This window comes from Cucurbita pepo, chromosome 19 (genome assembly GCF_057944985.1).
Source record: "Cucurbita pepo subsp. pepo isolate OVF chromosome 19, ASM5794498v1, whole genome shotgun sequence".
In the NCBI taxonomy this organism is placed as follows: domain Eukaryota; kingdom Viridiplantae; phylum Streptophyta; class Magnoliopsida; order Cucurbitales; family Cucurbitaceae; genus Cucurbita; species Cucurbita pepo.
The window spans coordinates 3,116,227-3,141,926 of NC_141816.1; the positions used below are offsets into that span (position 1 = coordinate 3,116,227).

At 38.7% G+C, this 25,700-nt stretch overlaps 6 protein-coding genes across 9 annotated transcripts; 5 read left to right on the top strand and 1 right to left on the bottom strand.

Moving 5' to 3' along the window:
- Positions 1 to 240: 240 nt before the first annotated feature.
- On the bottom strand, positions 241 to 2,947 carry LOC111782158 (hsp70 nucleotide exchange factor FES1). Its single transcript, XM_023662965.2, has 6 exons — positions 2,741 to 2,947; positions 2,162 to 2,304; positions 2,004 to 2,054; positions 1,530 to 1,751; positions 1,304 to 1,406; positions 241 to 1,114 (listed from the first exon to the last, which is right to left on the bottom strand). The coding sequence occupies exons 1-6, from the start codon at positions 2,824 to 2,826 to the stop codon at positions 544 to 546; spliced, it is 1,176 nt and encodes a 391-aa protein (XP_023518733.2). The 5' UTR covers positions 2,827 to 2,947; the 3' UTR covers positions 241 to 543.
- Positions 2,948 to 3,666: 719 nt separating this feature from the next.
- Positions 3,667 to 4,534, top strand: LOC111781642 (uncharacterized). Its single transcript, XM_087120221.1, is given in 2 exon segments — positions 3,667 to 3,670; positions 3,798 to 4,534. Coding segments are annotated over 2 exon segments (741 nt in total).
- Positions 4,535 to 4,838: 304 nt separating this feature from the next.
- LOC111781540 (ATP-dependent zinc metalloprotease FTSH 8, mitochondrial) lies at positions 4,839 to 11,303 on the top strand. 3 transcript variants are annotated; one of them, XM_023662197.2, is made up of 8 exons: positions 4,839 to 5,109; positions 5,198 to 5,474; positions 5,600 to 5,671; positions 6,186 to 6,313; positions 7,145 to 7,630; positions 7,777 to 8,544; positions 9,706 to 9,933; positions 10,413 to 11,303. In XM_023662197.2, the coding sequence occupies exons 1-8, from the start codon at positions 5,050 to 5,052 to the stop codon at positions 10,896 to 10,898; spliced, it is 2,505 nt and encodes an 834-aa protein (XP_023517965.2). In that variant the 5' UTR covers positions 4,839 to 5,049; the 3' UTR covers positions 10,899 to 11,303. The 3 variants fall into 3 exon arrangements, with proteins under 3 accessions (XP_023517965.2, XP_023517964.2, XP_023517966.2); XM_023662196.2 differs by having other exon boundaries at positions 4,840 to 5,109; positions 6,183 to 6,313; XM_023662198.2 differs by having other exon boundaries at positions 4,841 to 5,109; positions 5,222 to 5,474; positions 6,183 to 6,313.
- Positions 11,304 to 14,490: 3,187 nt separating this feature from the next.
- Positions 14,491 to 17,830, top strand: LOC111780956 (suppressor of disruption of TFIIS). 2 transcript variants are annotated; one of them, XM_023661323.2, is made up of 8 exons: positions 14,491 to 14,650; positions 14,739 to 14,804; positions 14,865 to 14,986; positions 15,071 to 15,108; positions 16,385 to 16,472; positions 16,569 to 16,853; positions 16,940 to 17,005; positions 17,586 to 17,830. In XM_023661323.2, the coding sequence occupies exons 1-8, from the start codon at positions 14,623 to 14,625 to the stop codon at positions 17,748 to 17,750; spliced, it is 858 nt and encodes a 285-aa protein (XP_023517091.2). In that variant the 5' UTR covers positions 14,491 to 14,622; the 3' UTR covers positions 17,751 to 17,830. The 2 variants fall into 2 exon arrangements, with proteins under 2 accessions (XP_023517091.2, XP_023517092.2); XM_023661324.2 differs by having other exon boundaries at positions 14,889 to 14,986.
- A 711-nt stretch (positions 17,831 to 18,541) lies between these two features.
- On the top strand, positions 18,542 to 21,758 carry LOC111782300 (NAD(P)-binding Rossmann-fold superfamily protein). Its single transcript, XM_023663158.2, has 7 exons — positions 18,542 to 18,873; positions 19,781 to 20,052; positions 20,484 to 20,520; positions 20,602 to 20,699; positions 20,784 to 20,845; positions 21,189 to 21,312; positions 21,444 to 21,758. Exons 1-7 carry the CDS (start codon positions 18,585 to 18,587, stop codon positions 21,561 to 21,563), a joined length of 1,002 nt encoding a protein of 333 aa, XP_023518926.2. The 5' UTR covers positions 18,542 to 18,584; the 3' UTR covers positions 21,564 to 21,758.
- Positions 21,759 to 22,820: 1,062 nt separating this feature from the next.
- On the top strand, positions 22,821 to 25,345 carry LOC111781830 (membrane protein insertion efficiency factor). Its single transcript, XM_023662542.2, has 5 exons — positions 22,821 to 23,053; positions 23,145 to 23,204; positions 23,328 to 23,468; positions 23,560 to 23,651; positions 25,058 to 25,345. The coding sequence occupies exons 1-4, from the start codon at positions 22,861 to 22,863 to the stop codon at positions 23,622 to 23,624; spliced, it is 459 nt and encodes a 152-aa protein (XP_023518310.2). The 5' UTR covers positions 22,821 to 22,860; the 3' UTR covers positions 23,625 to 23,651; positions 25,058 to 25,345.
- Positions 25,346 to 25,700: the final 355 nt, after the last annotated feature.

A 25,700-nucleotide genomic window follows, 5' to 3' on the forward strand; every position in this document is an offset into this window, starting at 1 on the left:
AACATGCAAACTAAATTATATAAAATTACAAATAAACTCAATATTTGACCGAAAGAAAACACAAATGTTCTTTTTACTATATTTTCTAATGATAATATTACTTTATATCTCCCTTCGCGCATTATAAAAGTTATAATTTTCATATCAAAGTTGAAAGTTATAACTTTCATATCATAATAAACCACTGTTTAATGAAACACATAAATCTAATTTCAATTATGAAATTTATAACCATTATAATGATCTAAAAATAAACATGATTTAGATGTGTTGAATCCTACAACTCTTTTTTGTATATGAAGTTTCACAGTTCTTGATCTTTCCAAACATCCAACGAATCACAAAAGTACAATTCTATGGCAATGAAAAATGGTAATAAAAATATCTCTGAGATGGCATACCGGAGGGAGGTGGAGAGACCGCTGACTGTTTGATCTTTTTGACATCCAAAGCCTTGGTCGTATTCTAAGTACAACCATGCCAAGCCAATGTTGTAGTCATAGAAAAGGCAAGATCATTGAATTAGTAAATATACAGTCTAAGTTACGAAGTTGAATCGGTCGCAGAACTGGAAGTAACGTCTCGAGTATCAGGTGAAGGTGCAGGACCTAAGCTCAGCAATGAAGGTGTTGATTTCTCTTCAGTTTTCGGACCTGAATCAGGCGCAGGCCTTCCTGACAAGGCTCTCAGAGGAGGCTCAAAATGCTTACTAGCAACATCAGGTGGTGGTGCGTCCTCCTCAGGAAGAGCAACAAGTCCCTTCTCACGGAGAGATGATGGTTCTTTGTAGCAGACGTTCCAGAGTGAGTCAAGAAGCTGCCTTTCTTCCCTAGCTGCCCCGAGATCTTCCGGTGACAGTAAGCTGATTCCCTTCATACGCTCCTCAAGAACTTGTTTTAACTTGTCGTCATCATCTTCGCCTAATCCTCCTCCACCATTCTCACCTGTTTTGTCCTTGGCGAGTTCGAGGAGGCCACATAGAGCAGCTTCCCGTACCTCAGCATCATCACTGGATGCAAGGTGTAGCATGATGCGAGGAAATCCGAGCTCATTCACCATGTGGCAATCTGAAGTATTTTCACGCAGCAGGTAATGGATCAAGTTCAGGGCTTTCCTGCACAATGGTTCTCTCGATTATAAGTTCGATAAAGAAACAGACAGGATCAATTAAAGAATCCATCCCCAAACAAAGGAAATTACACTGTTTGCATTTTGAGCCTAAGAACTCAATGAATCCAAGTGAAATTGACCATTATTATTATATAAACCCCAAGAGGAAATGGGATTTTCCCAAGATAACTACCTTTGGAATCTCACACTCTCAGAGCCAAGAGCATCTCTCAGGCCTGCATAGCCATTTGCAAGCCGGAATGCAGCAATTCCAGGTTTGTTCTGTCGAATTAAAGCTGCAGAGAAAGTAGTCAAAGAGGAAACCTGAGTTAGAAACATATATGAGAGCCCCTATGCCTAAACAGAGACACAAATTGAACATTTCATCACAAAAAGGAAGGAGTAATCTATGTACTTACAGGATATAGCACCAAGAGCTTTGGTTCTCGCAGTGACATCAGGGTCTGAAGTAAAGTTTGAGAGGAGAGACTCTAAACCATTCAATTCCATCACCATTTGTTGACTTCGTGGATTATTCTGTACAATAGTGGCCACAACTTCTGCAGCTTTGGCTCGAATATTTGCATGGGAATTCTGAAGGAATCCAAGAAGAGGAAGCAGCCCACCGATGGAGTGAAGGTCTGCCAAAGCAAATATAATTAATGATTGATATATAAAACTAGGTGTCTAAACCAATGAACCTATGGCAATGAAAATCCCCATAAACAAAAACGTATATAAACTACAAAGATCATACTCAATTGGGTTCAAATTGTAGATGCTGTTTCCTTCAACAAATGAAAACACATCAAGGTTTTCCGTTGAGCATCATAAATACACTCCAAATTTACCCAACTGTTATTTTATACAATGCAATAAAGAGCGTAATCTACCATTGGCCATGTCAATCGACTCAACATGTTCTTGTAGTTCATCAAGCATATCTGCAAAGATCAGAAAATGGAACAAAATAGTTCAGAAAATGACACGACGAGAAAACAGAACCCCAGCCCAAGTAAACATGAATGGATAGCTCTGAAAATGAAAATACCTTCAATGTCTTCTGGATTAACTCCTTGAGCTTCCAAGACTTCCTCAGGTGTCTGCATCACCTGAGTTATCTCCTTCATGCGCTTGACAACATCAACACTCTGGGCTTGCATTGCTTCCATAAACCATCGCCGGTCCTCCTCACTGAGAAAAAGACATAATTCGACACCATTGCTTAATCAGTTACGCAGCAAACACATTGTCCAAAACAGGTAATCTTCTAGTATGTAACCAGAATCCTAAACCCCGGCCACAAAACATAATCAAAACCAAGATTGATATCTTCAAAATCATCAGCAAGAACTGTAGAATACACGCGTACTAACACAAATCTAGATTTTGATTGCCAAGATAAAACACTACCATACGACTAATAAACAATAGCATAAAATACTATCAGCCTTAATGATTCTTATTACTCTTCGCAAGTAAAACAATCTTTTAAAATAACATCAACCACATAATAGAACAAAACAGCTCCCAACCAGCTTGCACAACAATAATCCAGCATTACTATTAATGAAAGATCTCAGTCCTTCACTAATCTACAATTCTAGCAGCGTAAGAAAGAGATGCAAACCTCAGATTCCGATTAGGGCGAGTTCCATCGGAGTGAGCAAGACTCCATTTGAGCAGCCCATCCCAGTTGGGACCTTCTTTCGACATCGCCGTCCAGTAATTGAAGGAAGCCCTAACTAACAAAGATGATTGATTAAAATCTCCAGTCAAGTACGAAATTCAGAAAATGCTAAGAATCAAAATGCAGAAACAGGGGGTCGATTTATACAAAAGAAACGCGGCAAGAAGATGATTCCAGAACCTTCTGGATAATTCGGTACTGGAATTATATTGGATTATTGAATTTTAATTTTCCAAAATGGGCCTTTCAATCACTTTTATTTTTTATTTTTTATTTTATTTTATTGAAAACTTGCTTAATTAAATTATAATTTAGCATATTGTGCCTATTTAATTTAACTTTTTTTATTATGCTGATGTAGATTTTTGGTAATGGACCCTATTACGCTTAATCTGAGGTTATGAGACGAAATGGTGCACTGAGATTTAAGAACATATGAGACGAAATGGTGCACTGAGATTTAAGAACATTATGGTTGATTTGTATCATCGGTCGAGGATTGTTGGCTAATTAAGAGTAGGAATACATCTCTATTAGTACGAGACTTTATGTTTAAAGTAGACAATATCATACAATTGGTGGAGAATTGTGATTACTAACATGGTATCAGAATCATGTCCTTAACTTAGCCACGTAAATAAAATCATCAAATGTCGAACAAATAAGTTAAAAAGTAACTTAAGTGTCGAACAAATGGTGTACTTTGTTCGAGGGCTCCATAGAAATGAGTCGAGCCTCAATTAAGGGGAGGTTGTTCGAAGGCTCTATAGGCCTTAAGGGAGGCTCTATAGTATACTTTCTTCGGGAGGAGGATTGTTGAGGATTGTTGGGCGGGAGTCTTACATCGAATAATTAATGGGATGATCATGGGTTAACCATGAGAGTTTATGCTCAAAGCTAAATAGAACTATGTTGAGTCAAATTTTATTTAACGGAACACGATAAGATTTCTAAGTCAAGTTTAATAGAATTTAAAGTTATTATCTATATCAATAAGGTGTACCTTCAATTTCTTCTTCTTCTCCTCCCACATCCGAAGATGACCTCGTCGACCTCACGAACCTTCTCGGCAACGACACCTCATCGCTCTTCCGCCTCCTCTCTCAAGACACCGGCGACGATCGAGCCATTAATCTCCTTGTTCCTAACCTGACCTACTTCCGGCCAACAATAGAGGATATTAAGAACACCCTCTCGACCACCCCCATATCAAAAGATTTGCAGTTTAGTGCCCACATTTTTTCACGCTTATATTCGTAGTCACGATTTCTTTTTATATTCTAATATTCTATTTTAAAATTTTTTAATTTTGTGAATAAAAATAGGAGCTATTACAGGTGCTCGAACCCAAGATCTGGTGCAAAGAAGCAAGTGGAAAGGTCCATTGAAGATCCAGAAACTTTCATCATCACCTACGAAGGCCTCCACCTCCACTTTGCTTACCCATTCTTTCTAATGGGCCAAACCCAACAGGCCCAATCTTCAACCAAGAAGCCCAAGACGATTGACCCAGAGCCCAAAGCCCAAAGCCCAAAGCCCAAAGCCCAAAGAAGCCCAGATTTCCTCACTCCCGAAGCAACTGGCCCACAAGGGTTGCTCGAGGATATGGTCCCATGGATGATCCGAAATCCATCAACCAATCAGAACGCTTTATCAAAGTCGTCTTCTTGTTCATCCTACCGTTCGCCTCCAAAGTCCCCTCCATCACCGTCCACGTGTCCTTCCTACGTGTGATGGACATATATAGCATAAATAAATTAATAAATAGTCGTATTTTATTTTTATTTATGTTAATAGTAAAATTAGATTAATAAAAAAAAAAAAAAATAGCTAATTGATTGAGACATTGGGCTTAAATATTGGGCCCAAAAGTCTTATGGTATTCATCATGCACTTGTGGCTTCTTTTCTTAACACACACATCACGCCAACGAATATTTCAAGAAGACGAAAATAACCTTTGAAAATTGGTTTATTTTTTTCATCTGGCTAAAGCCAAGACGAGGGTAGAAATGTAAAAAAGGTTGACAACCAAAATAAGGCGGTAACCCGATTTGAGGGAGAAAGCCGGATTCCTCCAGGCTCAATCTTTCGCTACTGCCACTTCTCCTCTGCGAATAATTTCGACATTGAATTCAAGCATTCCTTGATCCTTTCATCTTCGTTTTTCTCCATTTCTTGGATAATCGACGAGTTTCTTCTGCTCGGTGAGTGTTTGTTGAACAAGTTCATGTTACGGTTGCCAAGACCATGATCTTTTCGAGGATCGGAGGTTCTCTGTCTCGCTCTGCACGTTCGAGACTACGAGCTGTAATAACTAAACTCGGTTTTTTTTTTTTTTTTTTTTTTTTTTTTTTTGTTGATTCCTGTTGGTATTTTCTGTTTTGGTTTGATGAAGAGGAAGAAAACCTCTGATGTGCAGAATGAATATTCTGGTTTTTGCAATGGGAGGATTCTGTCGGTGAAGGAATCTTGTTTGGAGGCGAAGCCTTTTGGTACTCCATGTAATTCAAGCCTACATGGTTGCTTAGGGCTTGCGAGGGCTTATTTAACGTCAACTGGGGTTGCAACTTGTAACCAGCTTGTTTCTAGAAAGCTCTTGGAGAATGTCGATTCTGTTCTTGCTAACCCTAGGATTCGACGCCTGTTCTCTACCCAAGCGCCGAAGAAGCGAAGTGAGTGAAGTGATAATTTCTCGTTTTTGTTCGTCGAGGTTGTGTAGTGCAACTGTTCTTCATCCAGTAATCGTTTTTTTGTTTTCCTTCTAATGTTTTTATTCATGCATGATGAATTAATTTAGACTATGAGAATTACTACCCAAAGGATAAGAAGGAGATTCCAAAAGGACAAGAGCAGAAGACAGAATCTAAAGGTACTGGACGACCTTGTCATTTGGCCTAGTCCTTTTCCTCCATTTGCATGTTCATGTTGGTTGTCTTCTTCACTTCTGTAATTTATCATCTATAAACTAAAGATGTTAAAGAGAAAAATTGGGGGGGGGGGGGGGGGGGGGGGGGAGGGTATAATGTTCATGCAACTACGGAATACTCTTTATTTATGTTCCCTTTAGAGAGGGATAGAGAATGAAGAAAGAAGTCATGGGTTTGGAAGATTTTCATCCTGGCATGTGCATATGTTTCTGTTTTCGAGAGAGAGATTGGTGTAGCTATAGATTTTATTTATTTATCTATTTGAAGTGTGGTGATTTTAGGATTATGTAATTGTACTTCGTCTCTATACGGGATGTAATAGAAAGATGCTTACACCTTTAAGTATATATCATCTGAACTGTAACTCTCTCTTTTCTGCTTTTCATTATGCCACTGTAAGTAGTTTTAGTTGATCTTACTGGGACTTATATTTTTTTATGCTTTCTTTGCCAGAAGACTCGAATTCTGGTCACACAGATTCTCAAGAGAACTTTACCAGGCAGTTCCAGAATTTGATCGCTCCTTTAATGTTTGTTGGGTTCATTTTTTCTTCACTTTTTATGGCTCCCCGTGAAGAGAAGCAGGTAACTTTCTAATCCCTATATTAATAACTGAGGTACATGCAAATATTTATTGGTCTAAGTTATCTATGGGTTTAAGGCTTGGCTTACTGCAAATTGATTTCTCTTATCTGTATAACACTCAATTTGTCACTGTGATTGCATTGAATATCTTTCTCTTGTCCATGAATATTTCTCTCCTTATTTGAACTTGATATCTTGGTCTTTAAAATGTGGATTATCATTGTGTGGTGGTTTTGATATTCATACCTCCTTGGGTTGGTCTTGTGGTCAAAATGTTAAATTCTAAACCCAAATGTCTATGAGATTATAGTCGTAGGTTCAACAACGATGATCACCTATTTATGATATTGAGTGAACTCTAGATATTTTGTGACATTGAATTTGCAAATTCAAAGCTTTTAATTTGTATTTAAAATTCAATTTCTTGGAATCTTACATTTATATAGTAATCTAATAATATGTGATTTTATTTTTTTTCTTTAGGATTCAAAAATAATAGTCCAAATGTATTTATTGTACCATTTTTCTAGTTACAAATATAAGAAGTGGTGATTAAATCAAGTTGAAGAGGATGTATTAGACTTTACATAGAGTTGGAGGTGCAGGAAGATCGAAGTTTCTCCTTTAGGCCCTTTTATTTATAGTAGTTTACATAGAAGACTCCGTGGAACTAAAACTGATAATACTGTTGAAACTTTACTGTGGGGGCTTTGAACTTCAATGACATTTGGCAGAAGTTCTAATTAAGTTGTGGATTGGCCTCTTGATGTTTGCTTTGTGTCGTGTCAATCCTCCTTATGCATCTTCTGAACTGATCAATTTATTCCACAGATTAGTTTTCAAGAGTTTAGAAATAAACTTCTTGAACCAGGTTTAGTGGATCGTATTGAAGTTGCAAACAGATCTATCGCAAAAGTGTATGTAAGGAGCTTTCCACGTAAGACAGGGCAAACAAAAGATGATGTTCCTCAAGTTCCCGATTATGGAAAGCCAACTACAGGTAACATTAGCCAATATAAATACTATTTCAACATTGGAAGTGTTGACTTGTTCGAGGAGAAGCTGGAGGAAGCCCAAACTTCTTTGGGGATCGACCCTCGTGATTTTGTTCCAGTTGTCTATGTTTCCCAAGTTAATTGGTACCAGGAATTGATGAGGTTTGCGCCGACGGCTTTGCTTTTGGGAACCCTTTATTTCATGGGGAGAAGGATGCAGGGTGGGTTAGGTGTTGGTGGCCCAGGTGGTAGAGGTGGGCGTGGGATATTCAACATAGGAAAGGCACAGATAACTAAAATGGACAAGAATGCCAAAAATAAGGTCAGGTGCATGGTTTTATTTATTTGTTTTCTTGTATCATACCATGAATTCATGATAGCACCACTTTCGTTTATCACTTTACAAGGTGAAAGATTTCGGGGGTTTCAGTGGTTTAATATGCTTCTGCATTCCTCTTGATGGTTCAGGTTTATTTTAAAGATGTAGCTGGTTGCGATGAGGCAAAGCAAGAAATTATGGAGTTTGTGCACTTCCTTAAGAATCCAAAGAAATACGAGGAGTTAGGAGCAAAAATTCCCAAAGGTGCTCTGCTTGTTGGTCCTCCTGGTACTGGGAAAACACTCCTAGCAAAAGCAACTGCAGGTGAATCTGATGTGCCTTTCCTGTCCATCTCTGGATCAGATTTTATGGAAATGTTTGTGGGGGTTGGGCCATCAAGGGTTAGAAATCTGTTTCAAGAGGCTAGACAATGTGCTCCAAGTATTGTATTTATTGATGAGATAGATGCAATTGGACGAGCAAGAGGGCGAGGGGGCTTTGGTGGAGGGAATGATGAGCGGGAAAGCACTCTTAATCAGTTGCTGGTTGAGATGGATGGGTTTGGAACTACTTCTGGGGTAGTTGTACTTGCTGGTACCAACAGGCCTGATATCTTGGATAAGGCTCTGTTGAGGCCTGGTCGGTTTGATCGTCAGATAACAATTGACAAACCTGACATCAAGGGACGTGACCAAATATTTATAATTTATCTAAAGAAGTTAAAGCTTGATCAAGAGCCATCGTATTATTCACAGAGACTTGCTGCTCTAACTCCTGGATTTGCCGGTGCAGACATTGCAAATGTTTGCAATGAAGCTGCTCTAATTGCTGCCAGAAACGAAAGTAGAGTGATCACTATGGAGCATTTTGAAGGAGCTATTGACAGAGTCATAGGTGGTCTGGAAAAAAAGAACAAGGTATTATTTTTACTACCCACTACTTGAATCCCACACTCTTCCTTTCTTCTTCTTTTCTCATTTGATGTGATGAAATATCAAAATGTCTTTCTTCTGAACAAAACATTAACCCAATCTACGTATCTCTCTCTTATGCATATATCATCTTTTCCTTTTATCATCCATTTGCCTCCATACTGACCATCTAATCTAAGATTTAATTTTTCTCTACTTATCCTACGAGATAAATATTGAATTTACGAATTGCTTTGAGAAATCAAAGTCTGTCTGTCATTTAACATTTAAAAATTGGGAATCATGAAACCTTCGACTTGTCATGCAAATCCAACCAATCTGTTAATTGTGTGCTTGTAGTAGTAGATTGGCTTGTTGTAGATGCTATATTAGTGAGCCGTGGGCTGCTACTAAAGCATATTTGCTTCTTAAGAATGGAAATTAGGTTTCTTTAACCTCATTCATGCTGTTATTTTAATTAGATATCATTTTAATGGTGGATCCTACACCAAAAACTGGTAATAAGATTATGGCAACCCCCTTAGTCTGAGACAGTAGGGCAACTTATTCCTGCTACCTATTCTGTTTCCCACGAGCCACATTGTTCTAGATCCATATAGCAATTTTTTATCTAGCTGATCCATCAAGTTGTCGATGTTAAAGGAGAAGGATGCCTTTGCAGACCTCTTGACATCCAACCTTGAATACACCATGAATTGTTTTTCTATGGACTTTGATAGGATTTAGGATCGTTAAAACAAAATATTGAGGCTTAAGTCCCCTCACTGGCAACTGATAAAATTGTAATGACGCAGAAAATATGAAGGGTTGAAGCATGCAAACTGTTTAATAAATCTGATCCTTTTTTTTTTTTTTTTAATGCAACTATAGAATCCTGTTACAGTAGTCTTGTTTGTTTAGGATGTCTGTATGATTCAATTATTAATAATGACCTATCAATACTCTGAGAAGGATTTACTGATCTTCTCTATTGTGAAGATTATTTTTTCTAATCGAAACAATTTTATTGATGTATGATTTACAGAAAGGATGTATAATCTATGGGGAGGTTACTTGAAGCTTTCCCAATCTCTATCGTGAAGAATAGAGGATACGATTTTCTTGAAGTTCGAAATGAGCTAACCCGTCTTTTTTCTCTGAACCTAGGTGATAAGCAAGCTTGAACGAAGGACTGTTGCATACCATGAATCTGGTCATGCTGTTGCTGGTTGGTTCTTGGAACATGCAGAGCCCCTGCTTAAAGTTACAATTGTCCCACGTGGTACTGCTGCTCTTGGGTTTGCTCAATATGTTCCCAATGAGAATCTTCTTATGACAAAGGAACAACTCTTTGACGTGACATGCATGACCCTTGGTGGTCGAGCTGCTGAGCAGGTAAGCATTCATATGGCCTCCTGATTACTTCCTTGATACCTAAAGAACTTGTCTTGTAGTTGGCAAACTTGATCAAGCCGTACAGTGATCTATGTTTGTCTTGCACAATCCGTAATTATGAAGGATTCTAATTCTATGTTTTTTTTTTTTATAAAGTTCGTCTTCGTTCGTAATTTTTTGGCCCTGTGCCAGAACCTTAAAGGTTAAGCATTTTGTTTAGCGCACAAAATTTGTTATTTGATATTGTTATGCATGTAAACTGTTGATGAACATGTCACATGCTTATGAATAAAGCATCTATTTACCCATAATGCTGATTATATAAATGTGAGTTTATGATGATTCATTTTGCATTCATGATTCATTTTTGAGTTTTGGCAGAATCAATGCAGACATGTCCTGTCGACTCTCTCTTCCTTTCAACTGATGATTTTTTTCGGGCTTTCTAGTGATAGATCGAGTTTTCTCTCTGCTTGTAGGTTCTATTAGGGAAAATATCAACTGGAGCTCAGAATGATCTGGAGAAAGTGACCAAGATGACTTATGCCCAAGTTGCTGTTTATGGTTTCAGTGACAAGGTCGGTCTTCTTTCTTTCCCACAGAGGGACGAGGCGTTCGAGATGTCCAAGCCCTACAGCAGCAAGACTGGTGCAATTATAGACAGTGAAGTTAGAGAATGGGTGACTAAGGCATATGAACACACAATTCAGTTGATAGAGAAGCACAAAGAACACGTAGCTAAGATTGCTGAGATGTTGCTTGAAAAGGAAGTCTTACATCAAGACGACTTGATCCGTGTGTTAGGGGAGCGCCCATTTAAGTCATCTGAGCCCACAAATTATGATAGATTCAAACAAGGTTTCAGAGATAAAGCCGATGGAGCTAAAGAGAGAACAGAGAGTGGAAATGCTGGGAACAACACATCACAACCAGCCTTGGAAACAGATATAGTACCTACATTATGACACGAAAACGTGTAGCTACGTTAGGATTTGGTTCGTGATCCAAGCGCCTGCAATCTCATCACCTCGACATCGTTCTTTGTTATTTTTCTTAGTTTTACATAAAGAAAAAAAAATAATAAAAGCTTTTGAAGGCTGAGGGGTAAGATCACAGCTGTTTGAACTCTCGAGGATGGAGGAGGTGAAATTGGATGTCTCACCTTTGATTAAAAGTGTTCGTTCTTTCTTTGTTTGGAGGTCGCTTTTGGTGAAATTGTGAAGATACTGTAAATTCCGATCGCCCTTCTAGGCTAGGGGCACATGCAAGTGTAATATCTCCACGAGGCAAGCTTGTAATATAAACACCACACCTTGTGTGTTTGCTTGCCTTCTCCCAAAAGTTCTCAATAACATGGTTTTCTTTTTTTCTTTTCTTCTCTTAAGCTTCTTCACATTTTAAATAAATTTGACCATTTCTACTGATTCTGCTTGTGAACATCTTATTTAACTTTCATTTGATTATTAGTCGACTCTATGACGATGAACATACAAAAAACTTCGATAAGACGATAGTTTTGTTAATTGAATTGTTGATATGATAATCTTTCTTCCCTTCTTTTTCCCTTCTCTGTTCTTCTCCCCTTGTCTTTTGTTTTTCCCTTCTCTGTTCTTCTCCCCTTGTCTTTTGATGATGCTCGAGTTCCAAATGTGGACATGCATGAGCACCTTAATCTAGATATCGAACTTTTAGACAGTGAGGCAACTAGATTTGTTGAAGAACAACTTTAGAACCCAAAAGAACTAAGTGCATTATACATGACACCATTTATGTGCTTTCCACGAGGCTATCACTCAAGTCTACTCTACTAAAAGTTAAAAATAATGTCTTTTAAAAGTTAAAAATAATGTCTTTTTCAAATTAGAAACTACTTGAAAACTTCTTTTATAATAATTATTAAAAATTGATGATTTATTTATTTATTATTATTATTTTTTAATTGTTTCAAATCAGGAAAGACTGAATCTTTCGTATTAATTTTACCAACTTGTCTCAAAACGTTCCGGTTGGAAAATATCTCCCAACACTAATAGTATACTTTTTGGGCCAAAGTTACTTATTTGAAACCTTTATGATTCGACTAAGAATTTGTTTTAAAAAGCACTTTTAACTAATTCTTTCTCTATTTTTTTAAAAATAAAATTTAGTGATTTTTTTTTTTCAGGGCCTCGAAAGGGAGTGGATTGTGAGATCCCACTATTAGAATCGCTCAACAACGCACACTCGTCAAGATGAACACAAAAAATATGAGAGAGAAAATTCAAGGAGGAATATTGGCTAAAAGGTTTTATTGATAACTTTAGATATGTACAACGGTTAGATGAAGATACTCTCCACAATTGTACCATATTGTCCCTTTGAGCCTAAGCTCTCATAACTTTGCTTTGTTGAGGATTATTGGGAGTGAGTCCCATATTGGTTAATTTAGTGGAAGATCATAGATATATAAGTGAGTAATACTATCTCTATTGGTATGAGATCTTTTGGGAAAGCACAAAATAAAGCCATAAGAGCTTATACTCAAAGTGGACAATATCATACCATTGTGTATAGAGTCGAAATGAAACATTCTTTATAATTGTAAACGAGATAATGATCGAAAAATATATATACAAAATTTTTGTTCCAATAGCTATATCTACTTGTAGTGCACTTTTATTCCACAACTTTGTTTTCTTAAAAAAGGTTCCATTGATTGTATAGTGTGTTTGTTTGGTGGGTCACTTTGAGTTTGTAAGTTTGTGAAATAATAGCAATGGCTCCAATAATTGTTAGGAATAGTGATTTTTGTAGCCTAACCCACCTTATCAATTATGGTGAAAGAAGTTTGTAAGTGTTATCATGTGTCAACATTTAGCACTTCCATCATAACCCAAATTTGCTTTCTCATAGTGCCAAATATAATGGGGTACGTTCGTTCCATCGATACCTATTTAATTATGTAAGGTGTAATCCTTTCTAATCAAATAAATCAAAATCGATATAGAGAAAACCACTAATACGACGCCTTGCCCCATATGTTTCAGTGCCTAAATCAACTAGGATTTGCATACTTACACGAATATATTAGGGTTAGACCTCATTAGCCCTAGATTGGGCCTTTTGGCACAACGAGCTTGGTTGAGTTAGCATTGTTCGGCTTCAACCCAATAATGGTGCTTACCTTTTCGTTGGGCTCGCTTCTAGGTGGTCTTCGTGGGTTAGGCACGTTTTGAGTTTATTTCACTTGAGTCCCTAGAATATAAAAATGTAACGAGATCCTAACCTCTAATATTTTGATCAGTGGTATAAACGTTAACTGTTCGAGTTATGCTTAGCTTATCAACTAAGTAATATTAAAGTTCACGAGTAGATAAGATATCAATTGAATTGTGAGATCTGTACCAATAAATTTTATCCACTATCAAACATATAAAGGCCTTCTTGAATTAATGGATAGAATTGCTTCAAAATAAAATGAAATCAATTATTGTTTAAAAGCTTGTGATATAATTCATGCACATTATTATTATTATTATTATTATTATTATTATTATTATTATTATTATTATTATTATTATTTTGCAGATATATAGTAAATTATAAGAATCATAGGACAATAAATATTCTATTGGATAATTATATAAACAAGAAGACGAAAAAATATGGCCCCTTGGGTTTACTCTTTTTAACATTATCATAAAATTTAATGATTACTTCAAATAAATTATTTCCATACCATTTTTTTTTAAAACAAAAGTTAATTGAAAAAAAAACCCATTTGGTGACGAACTATGCTTTAAAAGTCCGTTCGTAGGTTTTTTAGTAGTGTCCGTACTTTGAAGGGACACTCATAAATTAGGTTGGGTTGAGTTAAGACATTTTTTAAGATCAAATTTAATGGTTCGAATTATAAATTTTTTCAATCCAAACAACTCTGGTTAAACAATGAACTCACGTTTGTTAAATTTAACTCAATCTAATTATAAAAAACTCACAATCAAACTGAATTTATAAAGTTTTTATTTATTTGAATTCAACTCAAATAAATTCATAATCCAACTCAAACCTTACGAATTGAGTCAAATTGATCGAGCTTTTGGGATTATAGGAAATTTACATTAGGAAAAAGAAAACAAAGGTTTGGAAATATGTGGCATCCAATGGCGGAAAAGGGGCAATTTTTGAGGAGTTTGGTGGGTTGAAAAGTATCAAAGTCCAATACGTACAAACAGGGAAACAGCCTGGGTGCTCTCTCCTTTTTAACGTCACCCCATACGCCTAAAACTTGTTAAGAATCACGGTATAATATTGCAACTTTGAACTCGAACAAAGTATACTATAGAACCTCTCTTGAGACTTATGGATTCCTCGAATAGGCTCCTCTTAATCGAGGCTCAACTCCTTCTCTATAGTCCTCAGACAAAGTACACAGACACTTGAAGATACTTGAAGATTCTATTGACATAACTCAGTTAAATGCATGGCATGATTCTGATATTAGGTTTGGTTTGAGTTTCTCAAAAAGGTTTTTTACTCATAAAAGTGTATTCTTTAATTATAAACGAGTAAACTTCCGAGGCAATGGGACTTCCTCCCAACAACTCTGGCTTTGTTGGCTATTTAAACCCTTGAATCCCTCTATTTCTCCTCCCCTTCCACCTCCTCTAACCCTCTTTCTTCTTCCCCATTACAGTTCATAGCCACCAAATGCCGACCTTTGATTGCCTTCTTTTTGGTAAGCTCCAGTCGGTATTAAAATCGACTGTGTTTTTCTTCGTTTTTGTCTCCATTTTCATAACAGTTGTTTCTATCTAAACCTGCAGATCTGGATGACACTCTGTATCCTGTAAGCTCTGGCTTAGCAGCTGCTTGTAAAAGCAACATTCATGGTGGGTTTTGTTTTTGTGTTTTTTTTTTTTTTTTTTTTTTTTTAACGTTGTTCTTGTCAGAATATTGTTCCTTTTCTTCTGCAGGTTATATGGCTGAGAAGCTTGGGATTGAAAACAGCAAAATCCCAGAGCTGAGTAACCTGCTTTACAAGAATTATGGAACATCAATGGCTGGTCTCCGGGTCTGTTTTTTTGTTCTCTCTTTTAAGATCATTCTCAGGAAAAGTTTATTCAAAGTGCTGTTTCTTTTGGTTTTTATATTGTAGGCTATTGGCTATGACTTTGATTATGATGAATATCACAGGTATAGCAACCTCCACTCTCATTTTTTTGCTTCCATCTAAACCCTATGGCTCGCCTTCATTGATCAATCTGGGTCACTAGATTCGGGGCTGAGTATTGGAATGTTACTAAAGTCTCATGTCCATTACATCATAACACTGTTTTTATGGAAACCCTTTTATTATGGAGGAATCTAAATGAAAATTTTAACGTTTTTAGACTCAATGAATGATGTTATACAAGGATTTGTCTGTCCCAATTCTTTGGATTGTGAGATCCCAAATTGATTAGAGGTAACAAAATATTTTTTTTTATAAAGGTGTGAAAATCACTTCCTAGTAAACTCGTTTTAAAAACCTTGAGGGGAAGGCTAAAACTGAAAGCACAAAAATGACAATATTGAATAGCAGTGAGCTTGGGCTATTACAAATGGTATCAGAGCTAGACATCGGGCGATCTGTCAGCGAGGAGGTTGAGCCTCAAAGGGGGTGGACACCAAGTGGTATGCCAGTGAGGAGATTGAGCCTCAAAGGGGGTGGACACCAGGTGGCGTGCCAGTGAAGAGGCTGAGCCTCAAAGGGGGTGGACACCAAGTGGTATACCAGTGAGGAGGTTGAGCCTCAAAGGGGGTGGACACCAGGTGGCGTGCCAGTGAGGAGGCTGAGCCTCGAAGGGGGTGGACACCAGGTGGCGTGCTAACGAGGAGGCTGGGCCCCAAGGGGGGTGGACACCAAGCGGTGTGCCAACGAGGAGGCTGGGCCCCAAGGGGGGTGGACACCAAGCGGTGTGCCAGCGAGGACGTTGGGCCCCGAGGGGGTAGACATTGGGCGATGTGTCAGTGAGGACGCTGGGCCCCGAAGGAGGATGGACACCAAACGGTGTGTCAGCGAAGACAGTGGGCCCCGAAGGAGGGTGGATTGAAGGGTCCCACATCGATTAGAGAGGGGAACGAGTGCCAGTGAGAACGCTGAGCTCCAAAGAGGGGTGAATTGTGAGATCCCACATTAGTTGGAGAGATGAACGAAACATTTTTTACAAGGGTGTGGAAAACTCTCTGTAACAAATGCATTTTAAAAACCTTAAGGGAAAGCTCGAAAGGAAAAGTAAAAAAAAAAAGACGATGGCTGCCAGTGGTGAATTTGGGTTGTTACACTGACAATCTTGTTTTTTTTTTTTTGTAAACCCTCCACGAATTTCAAACTATTCGTTCAAAAACTTAAGCATTTATATTTGTATTTGTTCCCATGGAATATTCAAGAAGTGTATGAGACTAAAGCATCCATTATTCCTTAGGACAGGTTTGTTCATGGAAGATTGCCATATGACAACTTGAAACCTGATCCCATTTTGAGAACCCTTCTGCTCAGCCTCCCTTACAGGAAACTTGTAAGTTCTTCACAAAAAAGCACTTCAAATTCTCATCCCTTTTATGTTTTGATCGTTCTCTCAACAACCCATCTCCATTTTTGTATGAAAAAACAGATCTTTTCCAATGCTGACAAACTTCACACAGCCAAAGTTCTTAACAAACTAGCATTAGAAGACTGTTTTGAAGGCATTATCTGCTTTGAAACTCTCAATCCCACTAAAAAAGGCTCTGTTTTAGAAGAAAAACAGAGTTCAAGCACTGAAATCTTTGACATAATTGACCATTTCTCTCAAACAAGCCCTGTAATGGAGCTGCCAAACACTCCCATTGTCTGCAAACCATCAAAAGCTGCCATTGAATGGGCTCTTAAGATTGCTAACATCGATCCTCAAAGAACCGTAAGAACATGGCCTTGGAATTAAGTTTTGGTTAACTTGGCTCTAATTTGCTTGCGTTTTTTAGTTGTTTTTGTGTTGTTTTTCAGCTGTTTTTTGAAGATAGTGTCCGCAACCTTCAAGCAGGCAAGCGACTTGGGCTTCAAACTGTGCTGGTGAGTTACTGACGAACTTAAAATCAACCTTTAAGAACAAAGTCGTGAGATCCCATGTTGGTCAGAGAGGAGAACAAAACATTCTTTATAAGGGTGTGGAAATCTCTGCTAGTGGTGGTTGAGCCATTACAAATGGTATCAGAACCAAACACTGGGCGATGGGCCAGTGATTAAGCTGGCCTTGAAGAGGGTGGACACGAGATGGTGTGCCAGTAAGGACGTTGGGCCCCAAGGGGTGGATCTGTGGGCCCATAATGATTGGAGAAGAGAACAAGTGCCAGCGTCACAAGACGGTGTGCCAACAAGGACATTGGGCCCGAAGGAGGGGGGTGGATTGGAGGTCCCATAACGATTAGGGAAGGGACTAAATGCCAGCGAGGACGTTGGGCCGTGAAGGAGGGTGGATCAGGAGGAGAACGAAACATTCTTTGTAAGGGTGTGGAAACCTCTCTCTAGCAGATGCGTTTTAAAAATCTTGAGAGGAAGCATGAAAGGGAATGCTCAAAAAGAACAATATATACTAGCGGTGGGCTTAGTCCGTTACAAAAATAGTAAGCTTCTAATGCTAATTTTTGTGTAGGTTGGGACTTCTCAAAGGAGTAAAGGAGCAGATTATGCAGTCGAAAGCATTCACAACATAAAGGAAGCAATTCCAGAGCTTTGTGAAGTTGAAATGAAATCAGAACTCAATTACTCAGCCAACAATAATGTAGCTGTGGGTGTGGAGACTTCTGTGACAGCTTAGAAATCAAGGCCTTGTTTGGGTTAAATGTTAAATTTGTAATCTATGTCAAAAGTTTAATAAAATTGCTGTTCAGTCCTCAACCCGCATCTCGCTATCATGATTTTTCGTCTTCAGTAGTGATCTCACTTTCAAAAAGGGGTCTTGACTTATGAACCGAACACGTAGCTCTATAGCTGAACTAGTTACTACCTATGGGTTTCATGATTTTGTCTTCGGTAGTGATCTCACTTTCGAAAGATGCCTCAACGTGTGAATTCAACACATAGCTCTATAGTTGAACTAGTCACTAACTGTGAGTTTCATGATTTTCCGTCTTTGGTAGTGATTTCACTTTCGAAAGGGGGTTTCAACGTGTAAACTGAACACGTAACTCTATAGCTGAACTAGTCACTAACTATGGGTTTTCTGATTTTCTGTCTATGACAGTAATCTCACTTTCAAAAGGGGGTCTCGACGTGTAAATTGAACTCATAGCTCTATAGCTGAACTAGTCACTACACGCGGGTTTGATGATTTTTCGTCATCTCACTTTTAAGAAGAGTGGCAAAAAAAAGTTTTTATTATATATATAATAAAAAAAATTAATCTAAATTAAAAATGGTTGAGTGTGGTTTATAATATTTTAAGTTATTTAAAATTTATGAATTTAGCGAAGCTGAAATCAAAATTTTATCATTAGCAATAGATTTAAATTAATATTAAAAAATAAAATAATATTTAAAAGTTTAAAAATAAAAAATAATAAATAAACCACACGTTGCCTCTATCTTTCTGTTGCGCGCGCTGGTTCGGGTAAGGGCCTTTATATGTCATAACCAGAAGCACCCAGATGGAATGAAGCAGTCCATGGCGATGCTAACACGTGTCCCATTAGCCTACTCCATCCCAACCCCGAAGGCTACCCTTTCTCCACCACTGCCCTTTCATCAATGTCATAATCGTTGTTCCCTGCCCAATTCCAATTCAATCTCGTCTCTCTCACTTCAAATCGTTACCTCCTCCATTTCTCCGACCTCCCAGAAGGGTTTCAGAAGGCGCCGCCGCGTCGGTGCTCTTTCGCTGGTTGCAATGGCGGATTCTGGTCCTAGAACTGTCCTCGTCACCGGAGCTGGTGGCAGAACCGGTAAATCTGCTCTTTTCTTTGCTTGTTTATTGTTGTTTTGCTTATGATCGACTGTTGAGGAAATTGTAGGGCAGTTTAAGGCAGAATTAGTAGTGGGGTTTCGATTTTTTCTTCCGGGTATGGAATTTTATCTTCGTGTCTCTGGAACTGGTTGTTCAATGTCTTCCCTGTTGAGGGTTTAGGTTTTATGTTGATTTGGTTTTTGATTTGAAAATTGGAGCCACTGACTTAACTATTTTGCACATGGGACATTGAATTTTAGTAGGTAGTGTAGAGGATGCTTGGTAGAGGAGTTCCACGTCGGCTAGCTAATTAAGGAGTTGATCATGAGTTTATAAGTAAGGACTACATCTTCACTGGTACGAGGCCTTTTGGGAAACCGAAAGCAAAATCATGAGAATTTATGCTCAAAGTGGACAATATCATACTATTGTGGAGAGTCGTGGTTTCTGATGTGGTATCAAAGTCATGCCCTTAACTTAGTCATGTCAATAGAATCCTCAAATGTCGAACCAAGAAGTTGTGAGTCTCGAAGGTGTGTCAAAAGTGACTAAAGTGTTGAACAAATAGTGTATTTTGTTCGAGGGCTCTAGAGAAGGAGCCGAGCCTCAATTAAAGGGAGACTGTTCGAGGGCTCCATAGGCCTTAGGGGAGGCTCTATGGTGTACTTTGTTCGCATCCTGATATCGTATGGATTAAGACATTTCTTAGCTGTCAACTTCTTGTAAAATTTATTCGAGTTCTCTATCTGATTGGTTCGCTTGTACACAAATCCTGCACCTTCGAAATTGGTTTATGGATTTCAGAGCGTGTTTGAAGTGATTTTCTTAGTGCTTAAAAAGGGTTATTAAGCATTTTGTATAAGCGCTTAGATTCCTAATAAGGTTTTGTTGGTCCTGTTTGGCAGGTCAACTAGTTTACAAGAAATTGAAGGAGAGGTCAGATCAGTATGTTGCAAGAGGTTTGGTTAGAACTGAAGAGAGCAAGCAGAGTATCGGTGGAGCAGACGATCTTTTCGTTGGTGATATTAGGAATGCAGATACCCTTGGTCCTGCAATTCAAGGCATTGACGCGCTCATTATTCTTACGAGCGCCGTGCCAAAGATGAAGCCAGGGTTTGATCCAACCAAAGGTGGTAGGCCTGAGTTTTACTTTGAAGATGGAGCATATCCTGAACAGGTACCGTAACATTCTCTTCTTTTCTTTTCTTTATTGCACAACTTATTATGTTTTCTGTGAGATCTCACACCGGTTGAAGAGAACGAAACATTCCTTATAAGGGTGTGGAAACCTCTCCTTAGTAGACGCGTTTTAAAACATTGAGGAGCCCAAAGAGGACAATATTTGCTAGCGGTGGGCTTGGGTTGTTACAAATGGTGTTAGAGTCAAACACTGGGCGGTGTGCCAGCGAGGACGCTGGCCCCCAAAGGGGGTGGATTGTGAGATCCCACATTGGTTGGAGAGGAGAACGAAGCATTCCTTATAAGGGCGTGGAAACCTCTCCCTAGTAGACACGTTTTAAAACCTTGAGAAGCCCAAAGAGGATAATATTTGCTAGCGGTGAGCTTGGGCTGTTACATTTTCGCTCTCTGATGGACGTTCATGTGTAGGTTGATTGGATTGGACAAAAGAATCAGATAGATACCGGTGAGTGATTGGATTGCTCCTTTTTCTTGGCATCATTTTCACGAGTTTCAAATGCTGAAATCATATCATGATTCGAAACAGCCAAGGCTGCAGGAGTTAAGCAAATCGTTTTGGTCGGGTCGATGGGAGGAACAAATATCAACCATCCCTTGAACAGTTTGGGTAATGGGAACATATTGGTTAGTATTATCTTTCCAATTACTTGATCTTCTACTTCTGGAAATCGTGAGAAACAGTATCTAACTCTTTTCATTATACTAAAGGTTTGGAAAAGGAAGGCCGAGCAGTATTTGGCTGACTCTGGTGTTCCTTACACCATCATAAGGTACGTCGTTGATCGAGTTGATCGAGTTTCATATTCATTGTCACCACAGAGAGTTCTGTACCTTTGCTCAAAACATAACCACTTGAAATTCTCAGAAAGTGCTGTTTTTGTGTTCCCATCTGGTTGGAAATATTGTCACTATTTAACTTTACTCAGCTTGATCAAACCATTATTAGGATTTCAAGATCTTACTTTGGTTCAAAATCTTTATATCCCATACTTCCTAGTTTATTTGGTTTCGGGTTCTAAATGCAAACGTCGAACGACTGTATTCCTGTTCGATTTAAGCGTTCTTTCTTTATTAATTCCTATCAATTTACCGAAATTGAATACCGTTTCTCAGGGCTGGAGGTCTGCAGGATAAGGACGGTGGGATACGAGAACTGCTAGTAGGGAAGGATGATGAACTTCTTCAGACGGAGACGAGAACCATTGCCAGGGCTGATGTCGCCGAAGTCTGCCTTCAGGTACTTGCCTACATTGTTTATGCTCATTTGAAATTATTCCAAAGGACGACTATTAAACATCTAAAAATCTATGGAATAGTCTATCATCTTTCCTATTTAACATTTAATCCAAGCTCGAAACTCTGGAACAGGCACTGCAATTTGAGGAGGCCAAATTCAAGGCGCTCGATCTAGCCTCGAAACCTGAGGGGGTAGGCACGCCGACGACCGATTTCAAGGCCTTGTTCTCTCAAGTGACGACGAGATTCTGAGTGGGTCATGTTTGTAAGGTCATTCTTTTCCAATGTAGTATTGTTGCCCAGAATTGTTTGGCTGCTAATAAACTCTGAACTGTGAGCTTTGAAGAGGGTTGGAAAAGGCTGTTAGGGGCTTACTTTCCACTTGCGGTTGAGCGGCCATTAATCTGCGTATCAGATAAATTGGGCGTGAGTAACCTCTTTTTGGTCCGTTTATTAGTTTTTCCCTTCGATTTGGAGGGTAACCTAATTTTACTTGAGAAGAATTTCATAAATTTTGGAACTCTAACATGAAAAAAATTAGCTTGGAAAGGCACGTGACAATCAGGTAAGTAACCACACGAATTCTAGGAAGTAATACTTATCGAGATTGTTTGGGTTACACATGCATGCTAGATGGGGATATATTTAATATGACCGGAGCCTGAAACAATAGGATAAGTATGAGAGTAGTCACACTTGTTATGGGTATGACTAAATTATTCTTTTCATGATGTAATTGACGGTTTTTCTATTGTTGGTACATAATCGTGCTAAAGCAGAGGACGAAAATTTATGTATATGCACTTCAGGTGCATGATGAATGTTATTGCCCTGGATGTTAAAGCAGAATCGTAAGAGATGATGAAAGGGTGTAGCCTAAGTGCTCCCAATTGAACCAAACTAAGTGCTCCCAATTGAAGCCTAAGTGCTCCCAATTGAACCAAACTAAAGGAATTAGAATTGAGAAGCTTGGAGACATGAATCCATGGCAAGACCACCAAACCACACCATGACAACCCTTTTAGACAAAGTTAGCTACCTAGACTGATAACAACCGGTACAGTATTTACGGAGCTTCCACTTCTCTTTCCACTCTGATACGGTATTGTTAAGCTGTGGGCGATAGGTTGGTTAGGGACGTGCGACTTGATAGTTCGTTTAGATTACCCGATACATTGGATCCGTCTTGTGCTAGTCGTTGATCATGTGGGTAGTCACCAGAACTGACACCTACATGAATATTTTTAATAATTTAGCCTTATAAATTCTCGATTAATAGTCTCATTCTCACTGTGTTTACTTAAACATGTAGTACCTATATTTTATCAACACATACATGATTTTATTAAGAGAACAATTAATCTATCAAACACTGAAAATACTTCTTTTTAACAATTATTTCTATTAAAAGGTGAAAAAAAAAATGCAATATTGTCTAAATATGAAATCATCTTGCAACGACATCGTTTGTCTTGAGAAACATAGTAAAATCAACAAAAAGCGGCTACGAAATGCAGTAGCATCTGCAGAACATTTGGAGGAGAGTGACATGGCGGTTCTTCCCACCACAAATTGCCACAAACTCCAAAACCAAAGCCCGATCTTCTACGCCGGCGGCTGCCAGAAAAGTCACCGCTCTGCTGCCGCCTTCAGTATTCGATTAAATGGCCAGAAGCTCCGTCGGCCGCTCATCATAAGCGAAACGCGCGCCACATCGAATTCAAGCGCGAACAGAGACCAAGGTACTCGCCTCTTCTTCCTTCCTTCCTTCATATTTTTGTGTAATCGACGTATAGACTATGATGAATTAGGGCATTTGAATCGTTTTCATAGATGGCGAAGTGGACAATCTGGGGGTTAAAGCTGCATTATCCATGCTCAAATTCTACAAACGTAAGTAGAATGGTGTTATTTGTTCGTTTTACACTTCTAGTTCGAAGAATCCTCTTAATATTTGTTCGGTAATTGAAGGGAATGATAATTGTTGAGTACTGATTCGGAGTGAAATGTGAGCAGGAGAAATCTCGCCGTTATTGCCAAATAGTTGTCGCTACTTACCTACATGTAGTGAGTATTCCATGCAAGCTTACAAGAAATATGGTGTTGCGAAGGGTACTATTTTGACTGCTTGGCGTCTCTGCCGCTGCAATCCCCTTGGTAATGACATTTCTCTCATTCAACCTTCGGGAACGGAATTTGTCGATGTTTTTTCTTTGATTTTTGATTCTAGGTCATTGCTTCTTTGTAGGGGGATCTGGGTTTGATCCTCCACGATGGTTTGATGAAGAAAGGTTGCCAGAACCAGAAGATTGACAATTTCAAATACTGCCATAGTAATTGGTATGTCCTGATGCAGACCACGAATGATTTTTCAATTTGCTTTCCTGAGATTACATTCTAGGCAAATAGGTTATGCAAATGCACTTATCCCAAATCCACCTCCTTAGGGGTCCAGCGAGTGGCATCGCCCGGTGTTTGGTTCTGATATCATTTGTAACAGTACAAGTCCACCGTTAATAGATATTGTCCTCTTTGAGGTTTCCCTCAAGGTTTTAAAACGTGTATTCTAGAGAGAGATTTCCACACTCTTGTAAGGAATGCTTCGTCTCCTCTCCAATCAATGCGGGATCTCAAATCCGCCCCCTTGGTGGCCTAACGTCCTTGCTGGCACACCGCCTGTCCGGCTCTGATACCATTTGTAATAGCCCAAGTCCACCGCTAACAGATATTGTTTTCTTTGAACTTTTCCTTATGGGCTTCCCCTCAAGGTCTTAAAACACGTATGCTAGGGAGAGTTTTCCACGCCCTTATAAGGAATGTTTTCTTCCTCTCTCCAATCAATGTGTGATCTCAAATACAATATCAGTTAGCCGTGGACTTGGGCTGTTACAATAAATTAGGGAGGGTTTTGATAAGGAAAGGAGTTGCAGGAACCAGGAATATATAGGGTTGGGTTGTGTTGATTTGAAAATGGTGAAGTTTCCCATTGAAATTGATGTAACTCCTGGATAAACACATTTTGCATTAAGTTGGATAAACAAATAGACAATTCAGGTGTCAAAATAGAGCCCTTTTTTCCTAATGACTCTGAATTTAGGTTGGCTAGGTCTAGACCTTCTTCAACACTGGATTTATGAAGAAAGCACGTACAAACATTCCGACCTTAACATGATAGGTTGAGATTGCATGTTCTATATGAGGTCGACTTCCTTAAAGAGTATACGAAATGAAGATATCGTCCCAGTCTTTGCTCGTCTTTTGTTGGTCGTCTATTACACTACTAGAAGATATCGTCCCACTCTTTGCTCGTCTTTTGTTGGTCGTCTATTACACTGCTAGAAGATTTCGTCCCACTCTTTTCTCATCTTTTGTTGGTAGTCTATTACACTACTAGAAGATATCGTCCCACTCTTTGTGTTTTGTTGATCGTCTATTACACTTCTACTACACTCGCTGCAATCTAAAAAACATGGACTCCAATTGCTCAAAGTTTTGAGTTAATTTATGATTCAATATCGTTCTTATGCCTCACTCGCACATGGTCTCATATATTCTCATAGACAACCCACAAAACTGAAGCCATGTTCAATCACTGGATCAAAAGTTTAAGCTATTGGGATAAATCCATATTTTCTTTCCTCTTTTCTGCCGTTTTGAGAGAGTTTTCTGTTCTGTAATTTAATTTAGTTTAGTTTTCTGCCGCTTTTAAGGTTCTTTCAACCTCACTGCGCAGATTTTTTGTGCAGGTTGTGTTTGCTAATGTGGTTGATCGTTGTGCTGTTGGGGGGATCTTTGGGAGCTAATGCCCTGTGCATAGTGGATTGTTGTAGAAAGTAACCTGTTGTGCTGTTGGGGGATCTTTGGGAGCTAATGCCCTGTGCATAGTGGATTGTTGTAGAAAGTAACCTGTTATACAAATTACATTCAATGATTTTGATTACTCTCATATTCGAACCTCTAATCTTTTGACAATGCATATATGTGGTAACTGTCCAAGTCCACCGCTAGTAGATATTATTCTTTTTGAGCTTTTCCTTCCGGACTTCCTCTCAAAGTTTTAAAATAGGAGAGGTTTCCACACGCCCTTATAAATAATATTTTGTTCTCCTCTCCAACCAACATAGGATCTCACAATCCACCCCTTCAGGGGCCAACATCCTTCTCGACACTCGTTCATCTCTCCAATCGATATGAGATCTCACAATCCACCCCCCCCTTCAGGAAATCAGCGTCTTCGTTGGCACACTGTTCGGTGTCTGGTTTGATATCATTTGTAACAGTCCAAATCCACCACTAGCCAATATAGTTTTTTTTTTTTTTGGGCTTTTTCTTTTGAGCTTTCTCTCAACGTTATAAAATGCGTATGTTAGGGAGAGGTTTTCACACCCT

Bases quoted from the DNA above. Each gene is read 5' to 3' on its own strand.
- LOC111782158 (XM_023662965.2), bottom strand. From the start codon at position 2,826: ATGTCGAAAGAAGGTCCCAACTGGGATGGGCTGCTCAAATGGAGTCTT. The intron at 2,305-2,740 runs GTTTGCATCTCT...TCTTTTTCTCAG, and splicing joins CGCCCTAATCGGAATCTGAG to TGAGGAGGACCGGCGATGGT. The intron at 1,407-1,529 runs GTAAGTACATAG...CTTTCTCTGCAG, and splicing joins AGCTCTTGGTGCTATATCCT to CTTTAATTCGACAGAACAAA.
- LOC111781540 (XM_023662196.2), top strand. From the start codon at position 5,050: ATGATCTTTTCGAGGATCGGAGGTTCTCTGTCTCGCTCTGCACGTTCG. The intron at 6,314-7,144 runs GTAACTTTCTAA...TTTATTCCACAG, and splicing joins CTCCCCGTGAAGAGAAGCAG to ATTAGTTTTCAAGAGTTTAG. The intron at 7,631-7,776 runs GTCAGGTGCATG...TTGATGGTTCAG, and splicing joins ACAAGAATGCCAAAAATAAG to GTTTATTTTAAAGATGTAGC.
- LOC111780956 (XM_023661323.2), top strand. From the start codon at position 14,623: ATGCCGACCTTTGATTGCCTTCTTTTTG. The intron at 14,805-14,864 runs GTGGGTTTTGTT...TGTTCTTGTCAG, and splicing joins TTGTAAAAGCAACATTCATG to AATATTGTTCCTTTTCTTCT. The intron at 16,473-16,568 runs GTAAGTTCTTCA...ATGAAAAAACAG, and splicing joins GCCTCCCTTACAGGAAACTT to ATCTTTTCCAATGCTGACAA.
- LOC111782300 (XM_023663158.2), top strand. From the start codon at position 18,585: ATGAAGCAGTCCATGGCGATGCTAACACGTGTCCCATTAGCCTACTCC. The intron at 20,053-20,483 runs GTACCGTAACAT...GTTCATGTGTAG, and splicing joins ATGGAGCATATCCTGAACAG to GTTGATTGGATTGGACAAAA. The intron at 20,700-20,783 runs GTTAGTATTATC...ATTATACTAAAG, and splicing joins TGGGTAATGGGAACATATTG to GTTTGGAAAAGGAAGGCCGA.
- LOC111781830 (XM_023662542.2), top strand. From the start codon at position 22,861: ATGGCGGTTCTTCCCACCACAAATTGCCACAAACTCCAAAACCAAAGC. The intron at 23,205-23,327 runs GTAAGTAGAATG...AAATGTGAGCAG, and splicing joins CATGCTCAAATTCTACAAAC to GAGAAATCTCGCCGTTATTG. The intron at 23,469-23,559 runs GTAATGACATTT...GCTTCTTTGTAG, and splicing joins CTGCCGCTGCAATCCCCTTG to GGGGATCTGGGTTTGATCCT.